The 22,819-nt window shown below is 41.3% G+C and overlaps 1 protein-coding gene across 1 annotated transcript in view; it reads right to left on the bottom strand.

Annotated features, from left to right (window-relative positions):
* The window catches only part of lancl2 (LanC lantibiotic synthetase component C-like 2 (bacterial)), a 66,941-nt gene that overhangs the window by 13,180 nt on the left and 30,942 nt on the right, over positions 1-22,819 (bottom strand). Inside the window, exons 6-7 of the mRNA XM_079805956.1 lie at positions 17,645-17,791; positions 7,067-7,249 (exon numbers count right to left, since the gene is read on the bottom strand). Coding sequence (XP_079662082.1) covers positions 7,067-7,249; positions 17,645-17,791 — 330 coding nt within the window. The remainder of the gene's footprint in view (positions 1-7,066; positions 7,250-17,644; positions 17,792-22,819) is intronic.

The raw sequence follows: 22,819 nt of genomic DNA, 5'->3' as shown, positions 1-22,819 counted from the left end.
AATATCCTTCCCATTGCCAACCAACACAGTCACATCATCAGCATAAGCAGTAAGAGATACATTTACTTTTAAAGTCATATTTGGTATTGAAAACCCACATATAGTCTTTCTTAAAATGGAAAGTAAGGGTTCGATGGCAATACTAAACAGCAACCCAGACAATGGACAACCCTGCCGTATTCCCCTTTGGACAGAAATTGGTTTACTCAAATCTCCCCCAACTTTTACCATACATGAAGTACCGGCATAAAGAAGTTTTATCCAATTTAAAAAACCTTCTCCAAAATCAAAAACTTTAAGTAAATTAAATAAGTAACTGTGATCTACCCGATCAAAAGCTTTTTCCTGATCAAGGGCAATTAATCCAACTCCTAAATTAAAAACTTTACAAATGTCTAGTATGTCTCGTACTAAAAACAAATGATCCATTATTGACCTATTTGGTATGCAATATGTCTGATCTTTATGCACTATTGTATGTACATATTTCTTTAACCTGTTAGCAAGACATTTTGACAAGATCTTATATTCTGTGGTCAATAAAGAAACAGGCCTCCAGTTCTTTAACAAAGACAAATCACCTTTTTTAGGAAGCAAAGAAAGAACAGCACCACAACATGTAACAGGCAAAAGTCCATCTTTGTAACATTCACAAAATACCTCATAGAGATCAAGACCAATAAGGTTCCAAAAGTGTTTATAAAACTCTGATGTCAACCCATCAATACCAGGGGAACGCCCCGAGCTGAGCTGTGTTGCAGCAGATGTAAGCTCCTCCAAAGATAAAAAAGAGTCCAAAGCAGTCTTTGAATCAGAGTCCAGTTTAGGAAGACCTTGAAATAACTGTTCAGCACAGTCCAAGTCACAATGTTCTGCAGGATATAAACGGGAATAAAAATCCACTGCATGACGACGCATTTCTGCAATGTTTGTGGTAACCCTTCCATCAGGCAGACGGAGGCAAGCCATTTGTTTGTGCTGTGCTACTGAACGTTCCAAGTTAAAAAAATATGCACTTGGGGCATCCATCTCATTTACTGAGACAAAACGAGAACTCACCAAGGGGACCCCAATTCAATCTTTTTTTGTTGTAAACAATGAGACAAACCAGGATCATGTCTCTCCAACAAATCTTTTTCAATTGAATCAATAGATCTTTCAAGAATTTGAATAGCTTTTTTTGTCATATTTGTGGAATTGACAGTATATTGTTGACAAAACATTTGTATTTGTGTTTTCCCAATTTCCCACCATTGTCTTAAATTTTCAAAAGTATGTTTTGTTTTTTTCCAACATTCCCAGAAAACCACAAAATGTTTACAGAAATTGACATCTTGTAATAACTTTCCATTAAAATGCCAGTGTGAAGATTTCCTTGAACACTGTGACAAAACTAATGACATAAAGACCATATGATGATCTGAAAACCCCACTGGTAAAATTGAGCACTCAATGACACGATTACTAAGACATTTAGATATATAAATTCTGTCCAACCGGGCAGCACTCACTCTATTTTCAGATACTTTTACCCAAGTGTATTGTCTAGCAGTATTGTTTTTTATCCTCCACATATCTAAAAGTGCCGTTTCTTTTACTAAATTGGACAAGTAACTAGAGGATTGCATATGAGGTTCCTCAGAAGTTCGATCAATGGTAAAATTGTCTGTGCAATTCCAATCTCCCCCGATTATCACATTGTCATTATTGTGACACTGTTTCAATATTCCACTTAAAATCCTAAAAAAGGTCATCCTCTCATGCCCTACATTTGGTACATAGACATTTATAAAACAAAAAAGAAAACCTTCAATTTCAGCCTTCACTAAGACAAGACGACCTTTTATAACTTCTTCAGAGCTTAAAATATTAGCTCTAGTTTCTGGAGAAAAAAGAATGGCCACACCTGCACTATAATTTGTCCCATGACTAAGTATCTGTTGCCCCTTCCAGCACATTTTACAATCAATTTCATTTTCTGCATCACTATGAGTTTCTTGAAGCAATACAACATTTAGGGCCCTATTTTAACGATCTGAAACGCAAGTGTCAAAGCGCGAAGCGCAAGTAACTTTGTGGGCGGGTCTCGGCGCTGTTGCTATTTTCCCGGCGGGATAAATGGCTCTTGCGCCCGGCGCAAATCTAAAATGGGTTGGTCTGAAGTAGCTTCATTATTCATAGGTGTGGTTTGGGCGTAACGTGAATAAACCAATCCGAGCGTCATCCAACATTCCCTTTAAAAGCAGGTGCGCAAGTTCCATTATGGATTGCTATTATTATGGCGTATTTACCAGGCGCACGCCAGGAGCGGTTCACAGCCGAGGAGACTGATGTGTGTAAGAGCAGTGAAAGACAGAGAAGTGAAGTTGTAATGTTGTACATTATGGTAAAGGTGATTTCACAGTCTTTTTTTTTCAGTTTTTTCAGTTTTTCAGTCAATTTTTTTTCCTGGTTCTTGACGGACAAACCAATTTGTCAGATGTCCTTATATACATATATGTCTTGCCACTATTGGGCAAACAGGTCTTATCCTTAATTATTACAATTAGCCTGAATCATTTGTAAGCTAGATTTATGCCTATTTTTTCACATCTTCGTGGCACACCACAATGATTTCCGTCATCTCGTGTTAATATTTTTTTAGTGTAACAATTTATGATTTGCAAAAATAACTGTTGCATCTGTGTAGATTACATGAGCAAAGTGTATGCGCGTTGTGCACGCTATACATTATGGTCAAGCATGCGCCCTTAAAATAGCATAATGAACAACGCGCAACGCGCCACTGACTTTAGACTAGGTTTTTTCTGGTCAGTGGCGCAATTGTTTAATGGAACAGCAAAATAGCACCAGGGATTGTTTGCGCCGGAACACGCCTCCTTTTTTGCGCTGAACCGCCCAGGGAGCGCAAGTGCATTCACTAGTTTAGCGACGTGCTTCTGTGGAGGGAAAAGCGCGCTTTGCGCGGGTGCAAAATAGGAATGACACATGCGTCGGTGTACAAAGTCAATTGCGCTGGGTGCAAGATAGGGCCCTTAATCTTTTTAGCTGTATACTTTCCAATAACAAATCTCGTTTATGTCTGTCCCTCCCACCATTAACATTAATGGAGCCCACCCTTAAATTATCCATATATGTATTTAAGAGGAAGAACGACAGACATAACAGAAAGGGGGGAAAAGTAAGAAACACCATGTGATGCATTTCTGATCAGTTATTCAAAAACCTTTTTTTCCTCCTTTCCTACCCTTTCTTATCATTGTAAGATGCTTCTTTAACCGAAAACGCTTCTTTTCACTCAAAAGATCAAAACCAACTGCTTTCTGAAGGACTGTAACAGACCTAACAAACTTCTCAATATCCGGAAAAAAATCTTTGACATTCACCTGTTTCCCAAAAGTATCATCCAAAAAAAGATTTATTTCCTCAAGGGGATATAAGGACATTTCCTTTTGAAAATCTCCCTGTAAACTATCAATATCAATAGAATCTGTTTCATCAGACATGGCATCAATAGTGTCATTGTTTGTACAGCTTAATGACCCACTCAGATGAATTTCACCAGATTCCTCAACATTATATATCTGATCTATCTGATCTATCTAATATCTGAGTTGATCCCAGCATCAACCTCCCCCTCTGAAACAACATGTTTCGCTGCTCCTTATGTGGACAAGCAATGCGCTTATGGCCGATGTCACCACAATCAAAACAGCGCAAATTACCAGTAGTCGCATAAACCATATATGATCGTCCTTCATGCTTAACACGAAAAGAAACATCCAATGAATTTTCTGGGGAATCCAAAAACATATATACTTGTCTTCTAAAAAGACTGAACATGTTTTAAAGACGGGTGTCTGCAACCTAAGGAGATCGTTCTAAACTCACTAGCAAACTTGCCGAATCTCAATAATTCACGTTCCAACGCCTCACTAGAAATGAAAGGCGGAACATTTGAAATTATGATTTTACTGGAAGGTGCGTAAAGCGGTGTAACTTGCACGAGATTCTCACGTATGACAATGCCATTTTCGATCAACCTGCTAGCAGTATTTTTCTCCTTAACAAACACAACAACCGCTTTATTCATTCGGGAGGCAGAAATAATACTTTCAAACCCTACCTCATCTCCCACTGCCACAAGAACCTCCTCCACCTTAACTCCATCGTCAGGTAGGGTTAACCCTAACCCTAACCCTAACACCGCACACCATGCTGTAAGGATAGAGACGCCATCCTATCGCACAACTTTGTTGCGCTCAAACGCTTACTAAAACTGTCAAAAACATGCAAAAGAAAAAGAAAAGGTGAGAAAAAAGAAAAAGATATTATATAAAAGAAAAGAAAAGAAAAGAAAAGAAAAGAAAAGAAAAGAAAAGAAAAAGAAAAAGAAAAAGGAAAAAGTTTTGCAGCTCGATTCTCACTCGACGCTACTCTCACCCCAAAGCTCCCAACATGCAGAGAGAGAGAGAGAGAGAGAGAGAGAGAGAGAGAGAGAGAATACAGAGATATAGAGTGACTCTTGCTGTAAATATTGTGATCAGTGGAATGATCACCTGTGCAATAAGTCCATTCGTGTTCAACCCCTTCATTTCCTCACTACTCAATATTCCACACTCAACTGTTAGTGGGATTATAACAAAGCGGAAGCCATTGGGAACAACAGCAACTCAGCCACAAAGAGCGGGGTCAGCGCATGCTGAGGGTCACAGAGCGGGGTCAGCGCATGCTGAGGGTCACAGAGCGGGGTCAGCACATGCTGAGGGTCACAGAGCGGGGTCAGCGCATGCTGAGGGTCACAGAGCGGGGTCAGCACATGCTGAGGGTCACAGAGCGGGGTCAGCGCATGCTGAGGGTCACAGAGCGGGGTCAGCACATGCTGAGGGTCACAGAGCGGGGTCAGCTCATGCTGAGGGTCACAGAGCGGGGTCAGCGCATGCTGAGGGTCACAGAGCGGGGTCAGCACATGCTGAGGGTCACAGAGCGGGGTCAGCACATGCTGAGGGTCACAGAGCGGGGTCAGCTCATGCTGAGGGTCACAGAGCGGGGTCAGCTCATGCTGAGGGTCACAGAGCGGGGTCAGCGCATGCTGAGGGCCACAGAGCAGTGTCAGCGCATGCTGAGGGTCACAGAGCAGGGTCAGCTCATGCTGAGGGTCACAGAGCGGGGTCAGCGCATGCTGAGGGTCACAGAGCGGGGTCAGCGCATGCTGAGGGTCACAGAGCGGGGTCAGCGCATGCTGAGGGTCACAGAGCGGGGTCAGCTCATGCTGAGGGTCACAGAGCGGGGTCAGCACATGCTGAGGGTCACAGAGCGGGGTCAGCGCATGCTGAGGGCCACAGAGCGGGGTCAGCACATGCTGAGGGTCACAGAGCGGGGTCAGCACATGCTGAGGGTCACAGAGCGGGGTCAGCGCATGCTGAGGGTCACAGAGCGGGGTCAGCGCATGCTGAGGGTCACAGAGCGGGGTCAGCGCATGCTGAGGGTCACAGAGCGGGGTCAGCACATGCTGAGGGTCACAGAGCGGGGTCAGCGCATGCTGAGGGTCACAGAGCGGGGTCAGCGCATGCTGAGGGTCACAGAGCGGGGTCAGCACATGCTGAGGGTCACAGAGCGGGGTCAGCGCATGCTGAGGGTCACAGAGCGGGGTCAGCGCATGCTGAGGGTCACAGAGCGGGGTCAGCACATGCTGAGGGCCACAGAGCGGGGTCAGCGCATGCTGAGGGTCACAGAGCTGGGTCAGCACATGCTGAGGGCCACAGAGCGGGGTCAGCACATGCTGAGGGTCACAGAGCGGGGTCAGCACATGCTGAGGGTCACAGAGCGGGGTCAGCGCATGCTGAGGGTCAGAGAGCGGGGTCAGCACATGCTGAGGGCCACAGAGCGGGGTCAGCGCATGCTGAGGGTCACAGAGCGGGGTCAGCGCATGCTGAGGGTCACAGAGCAGGGTCAGCGCATGCTGAGGGTCACAGAGCAGGGTCAGCGCATGCTGAGGGCCACAGAGCGGGGTCAGCTCATGCTGAGGGTCACAGAGCGGGGTCAGCGCATGCTGAGGGTCACAGAGCGGGGTCAGCGCATGCTGAGGGGTCATAGAGCGGGGTCAGCGCATGCTGAGGGTCACAGAGTGGGGTCAGCGCATGCTGAGGGTCACAGAGCGGGGTCAGCGCATGCTGAGGGTCACAGAGCGGGGTCAGCACATGCTGAGGGCCACAGAGCGGGGTCAGCGCATGCTGAGGGTCACAGAGCGGGGTCAGCACATGCTGAGGGCCACAGAGCGGGGTCAGCGCATGCTGAGGGTCACAGATAGCGGGGTCAGCGCATGCTGAGGGTCACAGAGCGGGGTCAGCGCATGCTGAGGGTCACAGAGCGGGGTCAGCACATGCTGAGGGTCACAGAAGTGGCCAACTTTCTGCAGAGTCAAGAGCTCCAGTCCTCCAAACTTCTGTGGCCTTCAGATGAGCTCAAGAACAGTGTGTAGAGCTTCATGGAATGGGTTTCCATGGCCGAGCAGCTCATCCAAGCCTTACATCACCAAGTGCAATGCAAAGCATGGGATGCAGTGGGGTAAAACGTGCCGCCACTGGACTCTAGAGCAGTGGAGACGTGTTCTCTGAGTGACCAATCACGCTTCTCTCCCATGGACGAGTCTGGGTTTGGCGGTTGCCAGGGGAACGGGACTTGCCTGACTGCATTGTGCCAAGTGTAAAGTTTGGTGGAGGGGGGATTATGGGGTGGGGTTGTTTTTCAGGGGTTAGTTCCAGTGAAAGGAACTCTTAATGCTTCACCAAGACATTTTGGACAATTTCATGCTCCCAACTTTGTGGGACCAGTTTGGGGACGGCTTAAAACCTAACTGAACTGTGTGTGTGTGATGGGTAGGTTTAGGGGCAGTGTAAGGGGATAGAAAATACGGTATGTACGGTATAAAAACCATTACGCCAATGGAAAGTCCCCATAAAACATGAAAACCCAACATGAGTGTGTGTGTGTGTGTGTGTGTGTGTGTGTGTGTGTGTGTGTGAGTATTCTCATATCTTCATGAGATGATGGCGGAGTGTCTCACTTTATGAGCCATGATGAGCATGTGTATGACTCCAGGCGCTCCGTGACACCAGTGGACCAGCCGATCGCTCTCATTGCTGAGGGATGATGGGAAATTGCCGGACCGGAACTTCTTGTGTCGCAGGTAATCAATGCTGGGCCGAAGCAGCTCATTCAGAACCTCCTGGCTGACTCTAGCACTCGGCTGTAGAGAGAGAGAGAGAGAGAGAGAGAGAGAGAGAGAGAGAGATAGAGATAGAGATAGAGATAGAGATAGAGATAGAGATAGAGATAGAGATAGAGATAGAGAGGGAGAGAGAGAGAGAGAGAGAGAGAGAGAGAGAGAGAGAGAGAGAGAGAGAGAGAGAGAGAGAGAGAGAGAGAGAGAGAGAGAGAGAGAGAGAGAGAGAGAGAGGTGTTTAGTTTCAGCTCTTCAAACACACGTCCTCACTCCTACACTAATGTTTACACTCTTTTGTCTGAGAGCAGCCGCTCATCCCGCTGTTGCCGTGACGCACACTCATGTTGCCATGCCGACCGCAAGCACGCCTCAGCCAATCAGCTCGCGGCTGCTGTTCCCCATTTGAACAAACACATGATTCTGAAACTGAAGAGCTCTAGCCTTTGGCTCACAGACGCACGAATAACCTCTGAGTGACTCGGGGTATCATCACCACTGTTTTACTCCCCTAGGGCTGGGCTTCCTTCTCTTTATATTTCAGACCAGGGCTCTGAACCGGTTCAAGGAACCAAAACGTTAACCGGAAACGAATGAAATTTTAAGAGGAACAAAAATGAAAACTTGTGTGTATAAAGTCAGAATTGTGTGATAGTCAGAATTGAATTGTGAGATATAAAGTCAGAATTGGTTATCCAGTTTATTTATTCTTAATGCATGCAATTTTTAAAACAAGTCGTGTTGAAAAAAAAGTTATGTACAAAGAATGTTCTCACTCTTCTGAAAAGATTAGGCATATAGAGCCACTTTCAGCTCCATTAAAACAGCTCAATATTTGTCCCGCTGTTTATGCTTTGTAATTAATTCATGTATTTCTGTTGTGGTTTTAAAAATGTTATGAAATAAATATTCAAGTTTAATTATCATGCGTTACATTATTATTGAGTGAAAATTAGTGTCTTTGTTTATACATATTTGTTTAAAGTATAGGCTAAATTAAAATAACATTATTAACCGTTATTTTTTCAAATCAAACCGTTTTCAGTAATGTTTAATGAGGAACGCAAAAACGGAAACGCTATAATATCGATTCTGCTCGGAGTGAACCCATTGATATTTTTTTCAGTTTTTAAGCCCTGTTTTAGACATTCATTAATTAAAAGAAACAATGAGATGTGCTGCTGGTGGAAACAACATGAGACCATGATATCGACTGTCAACACGCAAACGGCCGCAAGTGAAACAGTGAAATTAGGCAAAAACACAATCATCTTCATTAAAACCAATGAGACTAATGCTCTTCCCAGTGCTCAGGTCGCTCGTTCTGATATTGCGGTCTTTGATGTAATGAGCTGATGAATAGCCCATAATGCAGATCATATCTGTTGCTTCCGTTGACGTGAACTAGGCCTGCAACAAATGATTATTTTAATAATCGATTAATCTAACGATTATTCGAACGATTAATCGACTACTCATCGATTATTGTCACTGACATCAACGACTAATCTGTACATTTTTAACGATTATTCAGCATTTTAAATTAGTTAAAACATTGAGTTATACATATTCTAGCTATAATATATAAAAAAGAAAATCACTTCAGCTTTTGAAAAGGTTGTTTTAATGAACTTTGAGTCAAGTTCTCACAACTCAAATCACACACAAATGCTCTCTAAGCATTGTTTAAATATTCTGTTCTCTTTCAGTTGAAAAAATAAATAATAATAAACAAAAATGAGCTGCATTACAGACAAAAAAAATTGATGTTTGAATGTAAACATCTCGCTTTTCTTAGAACTGAAACAGAAAAAGAGGACATTTACGTCAGGACACAAAGAATGGTAAAAATATGAATCTGCAAATGACATCGTAGACAAAATGACATAATATTAATCTCTTACATGACAATTGAACTGACAGATTCTCAATCACCTTTTAATTAACAATATGAAAAAGTAACTGATGATATTCTTCCCAACTTCGCCTCTTGTGAGTCTTCATGCATATGAACAAAATACAGGAGACTATAATACCTAATAGTGTTATTATAATAAAAACAGTCCAGACTCCAAGATCAAACTTTATTCTATGCTAAATAAATTACCACATTACTGTAATTATATTATTATTGTTAATATTATTACAATTATTAGTAGCATTGCATGCCCTGACCACTGAACTAGAGCTGATTGAGACGCAGCCTTAGTTTGAAGTTTTGTGCAACTTTCCCACATCTTGCTAGTTCAGATTTGTTTGCACTCTGTCATTTGCGCGGTTTTCTTCTACCGCAACATTTGTAAGGTCTGCATTACTCTAGCGCTACAGAAGAGTAGCGCTACTCTTGACCTAGTGGTCAAATCACGATATTGCAGGCCCTTACATTAGGTCACATGAGATCAAACGACTACTCAACAACTAAGATATTTGTCAACAATTTTTTTATTGTAGACGTTGTCGAATCATTGTTTCAGCCCTAACGTGAACTCCATTAAATGTGCATATAGCGCGGGTCTGGAATTGAAGATCGAATTTATATTCATTTTGTAGAAAGGTGTAAGGCAAGACAACCTTGATTGTTTGTTTTCTTCGATTGTGTGGCCCGTTATGTTTGCAGCATCATCAGCCTCAGCTTGTCAAAAATGCCTTTTTTTAGGCTAAACGTTTGAACTAACATTGTAATGCTTGAAGTGTTTTATATCTATGGATTTTATCATAAGCAAGACGAGTCAAGTGTTGATTTGAGAGGCTAAAGCGCTGGGTTAACTCACTGTCAGCCGCTTGGTCAAAAACAAAACCTTTAATTTAACAAACAAAAAACTGCTTCAAACACTTTTCTAAATTAACTTAATAAAGAAACGAAACGAAATAGGCTATAACTACTTTGACATTAAAGCTACACTTTTTTAGTTTATTCTTAGCTAAAAACACAGTTCTTTCAAAAATATATGTGCTCATTAATGTATATTTACTTCTTTCAAGTAATAAAGTATTCTGGTAAGTTTATAATATGCCATTGTAAACACATACGGGTGAGGGTTCGAATGCGGGTCGCCATGTTGATCCTCCATCTTGAAAGTACATTAGCCAAAGAGGGACATTCCCGTAAATTCCAGCTTGGCCTTTGGCGTTTTAACACTCGATGGCACCGTGTCCAATGTGGACGAGGTCGAACTGGAAGCCATGTTAATCTTGGACTAAATCGGCCACCGTAGGAGTTAAAACCAAATCGGAATTGAGAGGAACAGAAACTAATATTCACTGGATGGTCATATACAAGTTCACCACTAGATGGGGGAAAATATCACACAGTGTAGCTTTAAAAACTGAACTATTTTAAGGGATGCAACAATGTGTAATGGGGAGGATAAAAAATAGAAGAAAAAAAAAACACAGGCCTCAGTGTCTCGGGCTAGGGCATAGATTTGAGGCCAATGCAGGGCTCTAAATCAAGACACACACACACTCTGATTATTACACACACAGGGACGCACAGCAGCACGCACACACATTATTACACACACACACACTCTTTCTGGAGAAGCGTTCAGTCTCTCCTCATGTCAACAGTGAATCCTCTCATGGTGCAGCACAACTGGCTTTTAAAGGGAAAGGGAGATGAGGCTCTGATTGGTTTATTGCTCGTTACTCCCAAAACACACTAGGGATCGACCGATATGGATTTTTTAGTGCCGATGTCGATAACGATTTTTTTCCATCAGCCTTAGCCGATGACGATACGGGCTGAGCCGATATTTGGAGCCGATGCTGCTTTTGCTCCCTCAATTTACATCATAAAAATGACACAATGATCAGGATGATAACAATTTACAATTTACAATTTAAAAAAGGAACATTTATTGAATAAAAAAAAACAATATTTAACAAATAGTAAAAACAGGTGATGTAGAACAAGAAAGTTCAGTGGTGAAAATAAATTCTGAAAATAAATATTTAAGCATAAATTAAATAATGACACTATTGCACACAGTATCAACAAGCGAGCAGCATAATAAAGTGCACACTGACTGGACTATACTTCATTTAAAACTATTTACAACCTAGTCATTTAATGCTTACACTCTAAACAATGCTGGGTTAAAAATAACCCAAGTTGGGTTGAATATGGACTAACCCAGCAATTGGGTTGTTTTGACCCAGCGGTTGGGTTAAATTTTTGCTTAAAACAACCCAATTGATGCTTTCTGAGCGGCTGCTTTCTCCTTTCTGTCATGTTTACTTCATTATTGAGAGGAAAGAGAAGATGGACGGAGAGATGCCTTCCTTCTGCCAAACACAGATCCAGCTCTGCTGTGAAGCTCTATTACCTCCAATCACATCACAATCCTCCCGGGTTCGACTCGACACTTCCATCTGTCGTTCAGAACCCGTCTCTGTTAGCGCTGCTGTCATGATCATTTACTAGCGCTGCGTTCGCTAGCCCACACGCCTCTATTACACGGGATGAAAAATGAAGCACTTCAGTGCCTTCCGGCCTCCGCTTTTCCCTGTAAAGCACGGGAATGGCCCATAAAGACGCGGCTTACACTGCATCCGGCTCAGGGGAAGCCCATTAGAGGAGCCGAACAGATGTACGCTAATGCTACGAGGCATAATGCTGCATCTTGGGATGCTTTCCTCAGGTATGCTAGTCGATTCAGTCAAGTGTGTCCAAACATCTCAATATCTCTGCAAAAGAACCGCTTACACCGCACTTACACTGCACACTTACACTGCACACTTAACATTTAGTGCAAGAAACGACTCTAAAGAGACTAAAGATGAGCCAATATTACACTCAACATCAAAAGCTGATGATTATTTCATGCTATGGCCAAAAACACTGATATTTAGGGGCCGAGCACTGAAGGTGCGGAGGCGAAACCGCTAGATTTCTTATTATTCCGCTCTTGAGTCTATGGCAGCCTGTAGAACCATTAGTGGGAAAGTTATGAAATGTGGCACACAGATAGAGGACAGGCCCAACTGTCACTGGAGCAAATTTGGAGTCTGTAACTCAATCCCTCTAGCGCCATCACCTGTCCAAAGTTGCACTCATATTTATTTTAATAACTTTTGAACCATAAGGGATAGAGACAAAATTTTCCCGCCATTTTGAATTTTCAGATAAACCTACTTTTGCGAACTCGTCATAGACGGTTCGTCCGATTTGCACGAAAATTTAACCAGATCATCTTCAGGCGGTGCGGACAAAAGTTATGGAATTAATTGTGAAAATACACTTAAGGCTGTATCTCCGCAACGCTTTATCGTATGTTCAAACTTGGTACGTCATCACAAGCATGACCTGAGGTGACATGCAGCGTTTCAGCGCAGCGCAACCTACTGGACCGGAGATTTGAAAAATGGCTATTTTTGCCTATAACTTCTGAAACGTTTGTCCAAAAATCATAAAAGTGGTCTCATTACATGCCAAGTTGTCAAATATCCAATTTTATCGGCCATTTTGGCTGTCGGCCATTTTGAATTATGTGCTAAAATGCTGTATTTTATGAACACATGAACGGATTGTTACGAAACTCGGTATGGGTCATCAGCACGATGCCCTGAAGGAGCCTGAGAAGTTTTGAAACAGCGCCACCTAGTGGAGAATGTTTTTTCAAACACTTATAACTTTGGGTGTGGTTGACTTATTTTTATGGGAGTAACTTTTTTTGTCTCCTGAATCCTCGCCGAGTCCAACGATACCAGACTTGCCAGGTTTCGGCGTATGGTTTGTGCAGTGTTGTAATGTAGCGCTTATAAAATGTTAGCTGATATCTTCGAAACCGCTAGTCCGATCGAGACGAAACTAGCGTCAGAAGTTCGGAAACATAGGTCGATAGCTAAACTAATATACCCAAATGTCAAAATATTGATAGTAAGGGGGAGTAACATCCAATCAAAGTCAGGTGTCAGTAATTTTTTACGGGTCTTTTCATATAAATGTCTATAATTCCAAAACAAAATGAGATATTTTCACCGACTCGACACACACATGTATGGGCTCACTCCGAGGACACATACAAAAGAAGTGGTAGGATTGAGCCTCTTGGTGGCGCTATAATAGAACAAAACATGAAATTCCCATAGACTACAATGCATTTTTCAGCCTTTTTGCCTAAAATCATCTTAAAAAGCCGTTTATCTGACACTACCAGCAATTTTGGCATGTCTTGTCTTCTTTGCGCTTGGCCCCGATAATGGCAGCTTGCAGCTATATTAGAATTTATAATTCTATACCATTTTGGCTAAATCAATTTAAAATCAAACACTAATAGCAAAAATGAATTAATTTAACTGTATTTAGGCTTTAGAGTTTGAACAGCTGGTATTTTCCCAAGACTCCAGCAGTGTTATTAAACGATTAGTGTGTTTACAGATGAATTAATGTTAGATGAGGGCAACAGATGATAGTGGAGCATGCACTTAATTAAACATCCACATTAACTAACTAATATTGAGTAATAGCGACAAATATTGATCATATTACAATATTGATGTTATACATCAGGCATCTCGAAAACAGAACCGACTCAAAAGTTTGTGTTTTTGAACATTGAAAGCACATTCAAATGATGTGATATTCTTGAGTTCATGTCAACACAATCGTATAATATTGACCACAAATAATTAATGTTACTCTCTGCGTCTCTGGCACTGCCAACACTTTTCAGCAGGAGAGACTAGGGCCGGGTAAAAAAAGATTGATTTCTCGATCTTAATCGATTCTCATTTTTACAAGCCGATATGGATTCTTATCTGAAAGTGTGTTAAACTTACAGAAATCTGTATCATGTGACATGTGATCACTAAAGACGTCAGTAAAACAGCAACGTCACATTAACCATATCCAGTGTCCATAAACCCATCAGTCAGATAGAAAAATTAACTCCGGAGAGGAGCATTCTGATAATATATGCCCCATATCAAATATTCATTACAATTTTTAATGTTCTTCAATATTTAATGCATGTATGAATAAATCTGGCAAGTTATGACACCCACCATTTAAATGTTTATATTTCAAAAAAAGATTTGGAGTAGAAATATGATTATGTGATTTTAAAGTTAAGATTATAACTATTATTATTAAAAAAAAACATCAATGAGTGTAATTAAAGTGTCTGTATACAAATCAGAGCGGACTCCCAGAGTTTACAGCGTTAGTGAAGAGATCTGCTTTCCTTGAGAACATTTGCCTTGTATTGCACCTGATATGCAAAATAATCAATATTCAATCAAATCGTAGTTTATTTCTGTGATCAAAGCTGAGTTTATCATCATTACTCCAGTCTTCAGTGTCACATGACCCTTCACTAATCATTCTCATATGAGGATCTGATGCTCATTTATGATTATTATCAGTTCATATTTCTGTGGAAACCGTCATACATTTGATTTCTCAGGATTCTTTGATGAACAGAAAGAACAGCATTTATTAGAGATTAGAGAATCTTTAGTCACATTATAAATGTCTTTACTGGCACGGTGCAAAAATTCCAGTGGTCTGTACCAATACCATAAAAATGTTACGGTACTCTGTACCATTTTCGGTACCACAGCTAAATGTTATTTTTTTATACTATCATATTATCATACCGAGAATATCCAAATCAACTGCAGGCGCTCGATCCTTTTCCAGTTTAGCTCCTAAACTCTGGAACTCTTCCTAACATTGTTGGGGAAGCAGACACACTCTGTCAGTTTAAATCTAGACTAAAAACACATCTCTTTACTGTGGCATACACATAAAACACTTTTTCAATGAAATGATTGTTAGGCTGCATTAACTAGGTCAGCCGGAACCGGGAACACTTCCCATAACACCTGATGTACTCGTGACATCATCAGAAGTGACATCATCTCTGTTTATCCCGAGGTTTACTGCAGTCAGCCGGATCCGGGCCGGATCCAGATCAGATGCTGGACCTGCGCTAGACACAACCAACTCATCCCTGAAGTGTCTGAGAGACCGTGGCTGTGTTCGAAATCGCCCCCTATACCCTTAAATAGGGCACTATTTGAGTGAACATCCATTTGTAGTGGTGTCCGAAACCATAGTGGACTTTTTTGAGTGCACTCATTCAATCCCACCATGCACCGCAATAAAGAGTGTACAGTAGATGTACGCGCTGGAGAATATGCTTGTTCGATGCCCGATCGGCGTATGACAGCAAAGTCATGGCGTTAAGATTTGACACAAATTGATCAGAAGTTTGAATCCGCCTTTTGCCAAACTCGCACTGATCCTTTTTTCCATCATATTTCAGATCGGAAAGGAATTTATTTTCTATGAATATGAAGAAAATATTAGAAAAGTGAAAATAAAGCTTCTAACGCGTTTAATCAGTGTTTATCAGGGTATGTAAACCGACATGTGCTCAATTAGAGATGATATAAGTGAGTGCGCCCAATATCATTGGTCTTAAAGTGTGTGTGTCGATGCCATCTCCTGGCGAAACGCGGGAATTCATTCAATGCACGGCGCGACTCTCACAGTGCATTATGGGTATTCTCTAGCCGTCGAGCATACATCGGTTGCAAACTCGTTATTGTGGTGCATTGTGGGATTGAATGAGTGCACTTAATAACGTCCACTATGGTTTCGGACAGCACTAAATGGCTGTTCCCTCAAATAGTGCCCACAGCTGAATCAATCATCCATCCATCTTCCGAACCGCACTGGTCCAGCCCAATATCATGCATACAGGTATAAATTATCCTATTTAAGATGATTATGATATTGTTTGATTAAGGTTACATGCTAGTTTCCGTAGCAGAGTTCAGTATAAATCTTTTCATTATTACTGGAGCTGCCAAACAGCACAAGCACAAACTGCAAAAACGGCAGCCTTTCCGGCGCACTTAGTGTCCGAAATCACTCACTCGTTTTCGAAGTGGACTATATCAGTGGACTAATGTAGGGAATAGTGAATGAGGGTATAGGGGGCGATTTCGGAAACAGCCCGTGAATAGTAGGGGTGTAACGATTCGTTTTAACAACGATTCAATTCGTATCACGATTTGAGGTTGTCGATACGATTCAAGGACGATATTGGTTAATTTAGAACGATACGATCCGAAACGATTCAGTGACTTCAAATCGATTCAGTAACTTTTCAGCCAAAAATTGTGTGACTGAAATAAATATCTGGATACTGGTCAGTTTCCTAGATTCCTGTTGCTTCTTGTAAGGGAATCAGGTATAAATTAATTATGGATATAAACAAACAATTAAACAACAATTAATGACAAATGCATTCAAATTTTACAACAGTTTAGGTTGAAATAACAGGAAGTTAACCTTTTCTGCTCTCATTTTCAATATTCAATACATTTTCAATAAAAGCACAGTAAGTGCAACCAACATTTCAACAGTAGGTTAACCTGCTACTTCTGCTTTTGTTTTCCAACATAAAAATATTACAATATTAATATCAAAAATAAAGTGCAACTAACTTCTCTTCAGGTTTCATTAATAGTAGGTTTACCTGCTACTTTTGCTGTTGTGTTTCAACATTAAAATAATACAAATACAATATTAATATCACAAATAAAGTGCAACCAACATTTCTTCAGGTTGAATAAACTGGCTGAACCTGCTACTACTCTCAGTTTAATAAACAGTGCGTAAACACAATAAACACGCTGGTGCGAGGCGATGATGTCACAGATAGGCAGACTGAATCGAGTAACGTTTAACGCCTTTATCATTAAAAGTGCTAAGAAAAAACATCCATATAAAGTCTGACGTGCTTAAATCCAATGCGTTATTTCCTATGATCGATACAATCGATTGATTACCTTTTAAAACGATGTTAGATCGATATATGTCGTCCGGAAGGCCAACTTGCCGAGCACAGATCGATGTAGTTAGATCGTAGGAAAATAAATCGATACATCGATGTGGTGGATGAATCGCTACACCCCTAGTGATTAGACTCTGAAACTGCCTCATCGTCACGGCATCCTCAATAAACCCGTCTCCGGCGTGATGACTCCCATCTTCAATCAGATGGAACTGGACAAATATTCAGAGTGTTACGATCTAATCTGACCTCTGACCTGTGATGCCTGAATCATAATCACACACTGTGTGTTCGTTGGCCAGAGGAGAACTGAGCGATTGAGTGTGTTTCTCCCGAGGGTTTTTCTCCATTCTGTCACTGATGGAGTTTGGGTTCTTGCCTCTGCCGCCTGTCGCCTTTGGCTTTTGTTTAGCTCAGTTGGGGACACTAAATATTCAACTATAGTCCCTGATCCGCCCGCATTGATACTATATGAGAACTGAGCTGAAGACATCACCGTTTTCTCCAGCCCAATCACATTCTGTTGCATTATTCTCCTGTTATCACCGTAAAGCGGCTTTGAAAAAGTGCTCTAAGTAAAGCAGACTGGACCTATAGACATGTGTCGTACCTGCATGAGCATGTAGTAAATGCCTGCCAGACCATGAGCGGCTCCCACGTACTGCTTCTTATGCCACTCGTACAGCAGCGGGCATCGCTCGCTCTTCTTCTCCTCTTTAGATAACTTCTTCCCAGACTCCACAATCGCCGTCGCCACCTGGAACACAGAGAGCACAGCGGGATGAGCTGCAGCGACGCCAGCCAAACACAACACAACTACTGCAAAGGAGCAAGTGTTGCAAAAATGCTCTTCTTACTTGTATTTTTCCTCTTGTTTCTAGTCCAAATATCTAAACATTCTTAAATCAAGATGCTTTTACTATATAAGTAAAATGACATACGATATTTTTCTTGTTTTCTTGAAAAAAAGAGAAAAAATGAAGTGAGTTTTTGCCTAAAACAAGCAAATTATCTGCCAATGGGGTGAGAAAAATAATGAAATCTTGTTTCTGTCCCTAACACCCCACCCCATTGGCAGATCATTTTGCTTGTTTTAGGCAAAAACTCACTTTTCCCCAGAAAACAGGAAAACATATCTCATGTCATTTTACTTATCTAGTAAATGCATCTTGATTTAAGAATTTTTAGATATTTGGACTTGAAACAAGACAAAAATACTGAATAAGAAGAGCATTTTTTGCAGTGTATAGAAAGTTGATGGTTAGGTTGAGTTGTGTGTGAAATCGTTACGGTGAAAACAATGAGAATGGAAAAGAGTCTGTGTTTAACAGACTAAACGATCAAATACTGGTTTGGACCGACATGAGGGCAAGTACTATTACTTTAAAGCTACACTGTGTAACTTTTTTAGTTTATTCTTAGCTAAAAACACAGTTCTTTCAAAAATATAAGTGCTCATTAATGCATATTTACTTCTTTCAAGTAATAAAGTTTTCTGGTAAGTTTATAATATGCCATTGTAAACACATACGGGTGAGGGTTTGAATGCCGGTCGCCATGTTGCCCCTCCATCTTGAAAGTACATTAGCCAAAGAGGGACATTCCCGTAAATTCAAGCTTTGCCTTTGGCGTTTTAACACTCGATGGCTCCGTGTCCAATGTGGACGAGGTCGAACTGGAAGCCATGTTAATCTTGGACTAAATCGGCCATCGTAGGAGTTAAAACGAAATCAGAATTGAGAGGAAGAGAAACTAATATTCTATACAAGTACTATTACTTTAAAAACTGAAGAACACCGTAAGTGTCCTAACACACACTATGATGTGATTAGACATGACACACTTCCACCACAGAGAGTTTAGATGCGGCAGTGAGAGATTAACCCGTGAAAGAGCCGAGTCCTGACTGATGAACCGCCATAAAGCAGACGAAGGATAAACTAGGAAGAGATGATGGATAGAGGGACAAGACTGCAATAGAGAGGATAAATGAAAGCGGTTACAAGTAGGGAAAAAAATTCAAATTGCATTTGGGGTTAATGACACTGAGGCTATTTCAGGCCGTGGAGCAGATATAGATTAGCCGGAGGATGACCCTCTCTCTCTCTCTCTCTCTCTCTCTCTCTCTCTCTCTCTCTCTCTCTCTCTCTCTCTCTCTCACTTCCGGTGTGTCTGAGTGCGAGTTGACGGAGTGTGTGAGCGTGGCTGGAGGGCTTGTGAGTGAAGCTGTTTTCTTTTTTCTTTTCCCCTTGTTGGTTTTCTGGTCTTTTCTATTTAGTATTTTTTGGTTCTTTGTTGGGCCGCGTGCTATCCACTTTATCAGGGAAGCATGTCGGCCCCTGGTGTGCAGGTTTTGAGTTCACTTACGCGGCGTAATGCGGTTAAAGTTGCCGCCGCGGTGACTGTGGAGGAATGTTGTCTTGCCATTGGTGAGGTTGTGGGGCATGAAAGCGTGCTATCCGCCTCCAGAATGAATAGTGCCGTTGTGGTGTTTCTTAATAGCGTAGATAAAGTCAATGAAGTAGTCGAACACGGGATAGTCATTGGTGGTGATTTTGTCTCTGTTCTTCCTCTTTCATTGCCAGCTAAGAGAGTTACTTTATCGAATGTTCCACCGTTCGTAAGTGATGAAATTTTGACCCAAGCTTTATCCCGGTACGGAAAGTTGGTATCTCCGATCAAAAAGATTCCAATCAATAGCGGATCACCTCTGTTGAAACACATTGTTTCTTTTAGGAGATTCGCGTATATGATTATTCAGGATGACGTCGAGCTAGACATGACGCTTAATTTTCGAATTGACAATTTTGAATACGTAATTTTTGTCACTACCGCGAAATCTAAGTGTTTTAGTTGTGGTAAATCTGGACATTTAATTCGCAATTGTCCTGACAAAGTTTCAGAAAGGGAAGCAAACGTTGTGAATGAGAATACTGAGGGTGACATGGTTGAGGAGGTATTGCCGGGGCCGAGCTCGGCTGTGGCGGTGACGGCTACGAGTGTTCCCGGTGAGAGTGTTGATGCGTCGTCTTCACTGCAGCGTGAACACTCGGGCACGATACGCACTAAAACACTTTCAGAGGCTAGTGTCAAAGATTTACTGAGCGTGGCAGAGGTTTCTCAGGATAAAGGAGATGCTGAGCAAAATGAAGTTGCTTTAGAGAATAGTTCATTGCAAGGGGCTTGTGCGACGGACTGTGTGGAGGAAGAGCATTTTTTCAAAATGCCCCATAAAAGGAAGATGGTTAAAAAAAATTTTGATGCCAAAATAAGTAAAACAAGTGAAGTGCAAGACGATATGGATCAGGATACAGAAAGTGATGGTGGGTCTTCTGACTCTAGTATGACACTTTCTCAGGGGGAGTTCATTGGTCGGGATTATGGACTTGATGATATTAAGTTATTCCTTAGATCAACAAAAAATAAACGAGGTGTGAATGTGCAGGAATATTTTCCTGATGTCAAACAGTTCACTGAAAAAGCAAGAAGCCTAATGGCAGAGAGTTGCTTTACAAACAAAGAAGTCTATCGACTTAAGAAAATTGTGAGGAATCTCAATACTGCTTTAAACAATGATGTCTGTTAATTTTCAAAGTAGAATGGTTGATGTTTTTTGGCTATTTGGGTGTTTTTTCTTTTCCTTTTTCTTTTTTATGAGTGAAGTGCATGTAGCTACTTTGAATGTTAACGGTGCAAGAGATTCTAAAAAAAGAGCTACAATATATGAAGTAATTAAACAGAAAGATATTGATGTTGTCTTGTTACAAGAAACTCATAGCGATTTAAAAAATGCTGCTGACTGGGCGAGGGAGTTTGATGGCATCCCTGTGTTAAGCCATAACACTTCAATAAGTGGGGGAGTTGCCATTTTATTCACAAAGAATTTTAGTCCTATCTCTTATGATGTTGATGAAATAGTAAAAGGTAGGCTTTTAAAAGTTAGAGCTGTTTTTGAAAGTTATGTGTTTGTTTTTATTTGTGTATATGTTCCAACTGCACCTGTTGAAAGAATGTTTTTTTTAGACATACTGTGTTCAACTCTACAAAACTGTTGCCCTGAAGATTTTTTGTTCCTAGGTGGTGATTTCAATTGTACTGAGCATAATTTAGATCGAAATCACATTGAGCCTCATTTGGCGTCGCGTAAACGTTTTACTCATATTATTAAAAAGTATGATTTATGTGATGTTTGGAGATCTTTAAATGGTAATGTGAGACAGTACACTTGGGTTCACACACGTGATAATGTTATGTCATTAGCAAGGCTGGACAGAGTTTACAGTTTTAATCACCATCTTAGTATATTCAATAAAAGTTATATAACACCAGTAATTTTTTCAGATCACAGTATGGTGCACTGTAAGTTTATTTTAAGCTCAATAAAACCAAAAAGCGCATACTGGCATTTTAATACTAATTTGTTAAATGATCTTTTTTTTAAGGAATCTTTTAAGTATTTCTGGGAAGCTCACAGAACAAAGAAGTCTTTTTTTTATTCATTGCAACAGTGGTGGGATGTTGGTAAGATAAAAATAAGACAATTTACTCAACAGTATACTCACAACGTTACTAAGGAGTTGACTCGTTCTTTAGAGTTTTTGGAAAGAGAGATAATTGAATTTCAAAATTTGGCTCAATCAACTGGCGAGATTCATTATTTAGAAGCCTGTTCAAAGAAGAAAGCCCAGTTAGCTGATCTACTGGGGCATAAAGTACAGGGGGCTCTGGTCCGTTCACGTTTTCAAAGCATTGACCAGATGGATGCACCATCCCAATACTTTTTCAATCTGGAAAAAAAGAACGGCCAGAAACGGTTTATTCATGGTTTGCGCTCTGAAGATGGAGTTTTATTGTTGGATCCTGCTGGTATTCGGGGAAGGGCAGCACAGTTCTATCAAAATCTGTATAGGAGTGAGCTCAAGTCAGAGTGTTGTGTGGACAACGTTTTCCTTGACAGCCTACCAAAGGTGTCAGAGGAGGATAATAGTGACCTTGAAGAGGTGCTGACCCTGGAAGAGCTTTATAAGGCCCTGCAAAGCATGGAGTCTGGGAGGGCCCCAGGAGTGGATGGCCTCCCGGTTGACTTCTATAAGGCTTTTTGGTTGGAGTTGGGTGTAGATCTGCTGGAGGTACTGAAGGACAGCTTGTCGAAGGGCGGGTTGCCGTTGAGTTGCCGAAGAGCGGTGATCACTCTTCTCCCAAAAAAAGGGGATCTTACAGATATTAAGAACTGGCGCCCTGTCTCGCTTCTCTGCAGTGACTATAAAATACTTTCTAAGGCATTGGGTAACAGATTGGCTGGAGTGTTGGGTCAGGTTATCCATCCGGACCAGACGTACTGTGTCCCTGGTAGATCTATATTCGACAATATTTCTTTAATTCGGGATATTTTTTACGTTTCTAAATTGTTAAATTTGGACTGTGGCTTGATATCTTTGGATCAGGAGAAGGCGTTTGACCGAGTAGAGCACTCATATTTGTGGAGTGCTTTAACAGCTTTTGGTTTTAGCCAGAACTTTATAGACATGCTTAGGGTACTCTATTGTGACGTTGAGAGTTTGCTGAAAATAAATGGTGGCTTATGTGCTCCTTTTCAGGTTCTCCGGGGTATCAGACAAGGTTGCTCCTTGTCCGGAATGTTGTATTCCTTGGCTATTGAGCCATTGCTTCAACAGATAAGAGGTCAATTAAGTGGTTTGTTTTTACCAGTTTGTAGTAATACAATTTGTTTGTCAGCCTATGCCGATGATATTGTGGTGATGATCAACAGACAAAGTGATGTGCA

This window comes from Gobio gobio (assembly GCF_949357685.1).
Source record: "Gobio gobio genome assembly, chromosome: 23".
Taxonomy (NCBI): Eukaryota; Metazoa; Chordata; class Actinopteri; order Cypriniformes; family Gobionidae; genus Gobio; species Gobio gobio.
Note: the sequence above shows the minus strand (reverse complement) of the source record. Positions and strands in the feature narration are given on the sequence as shown.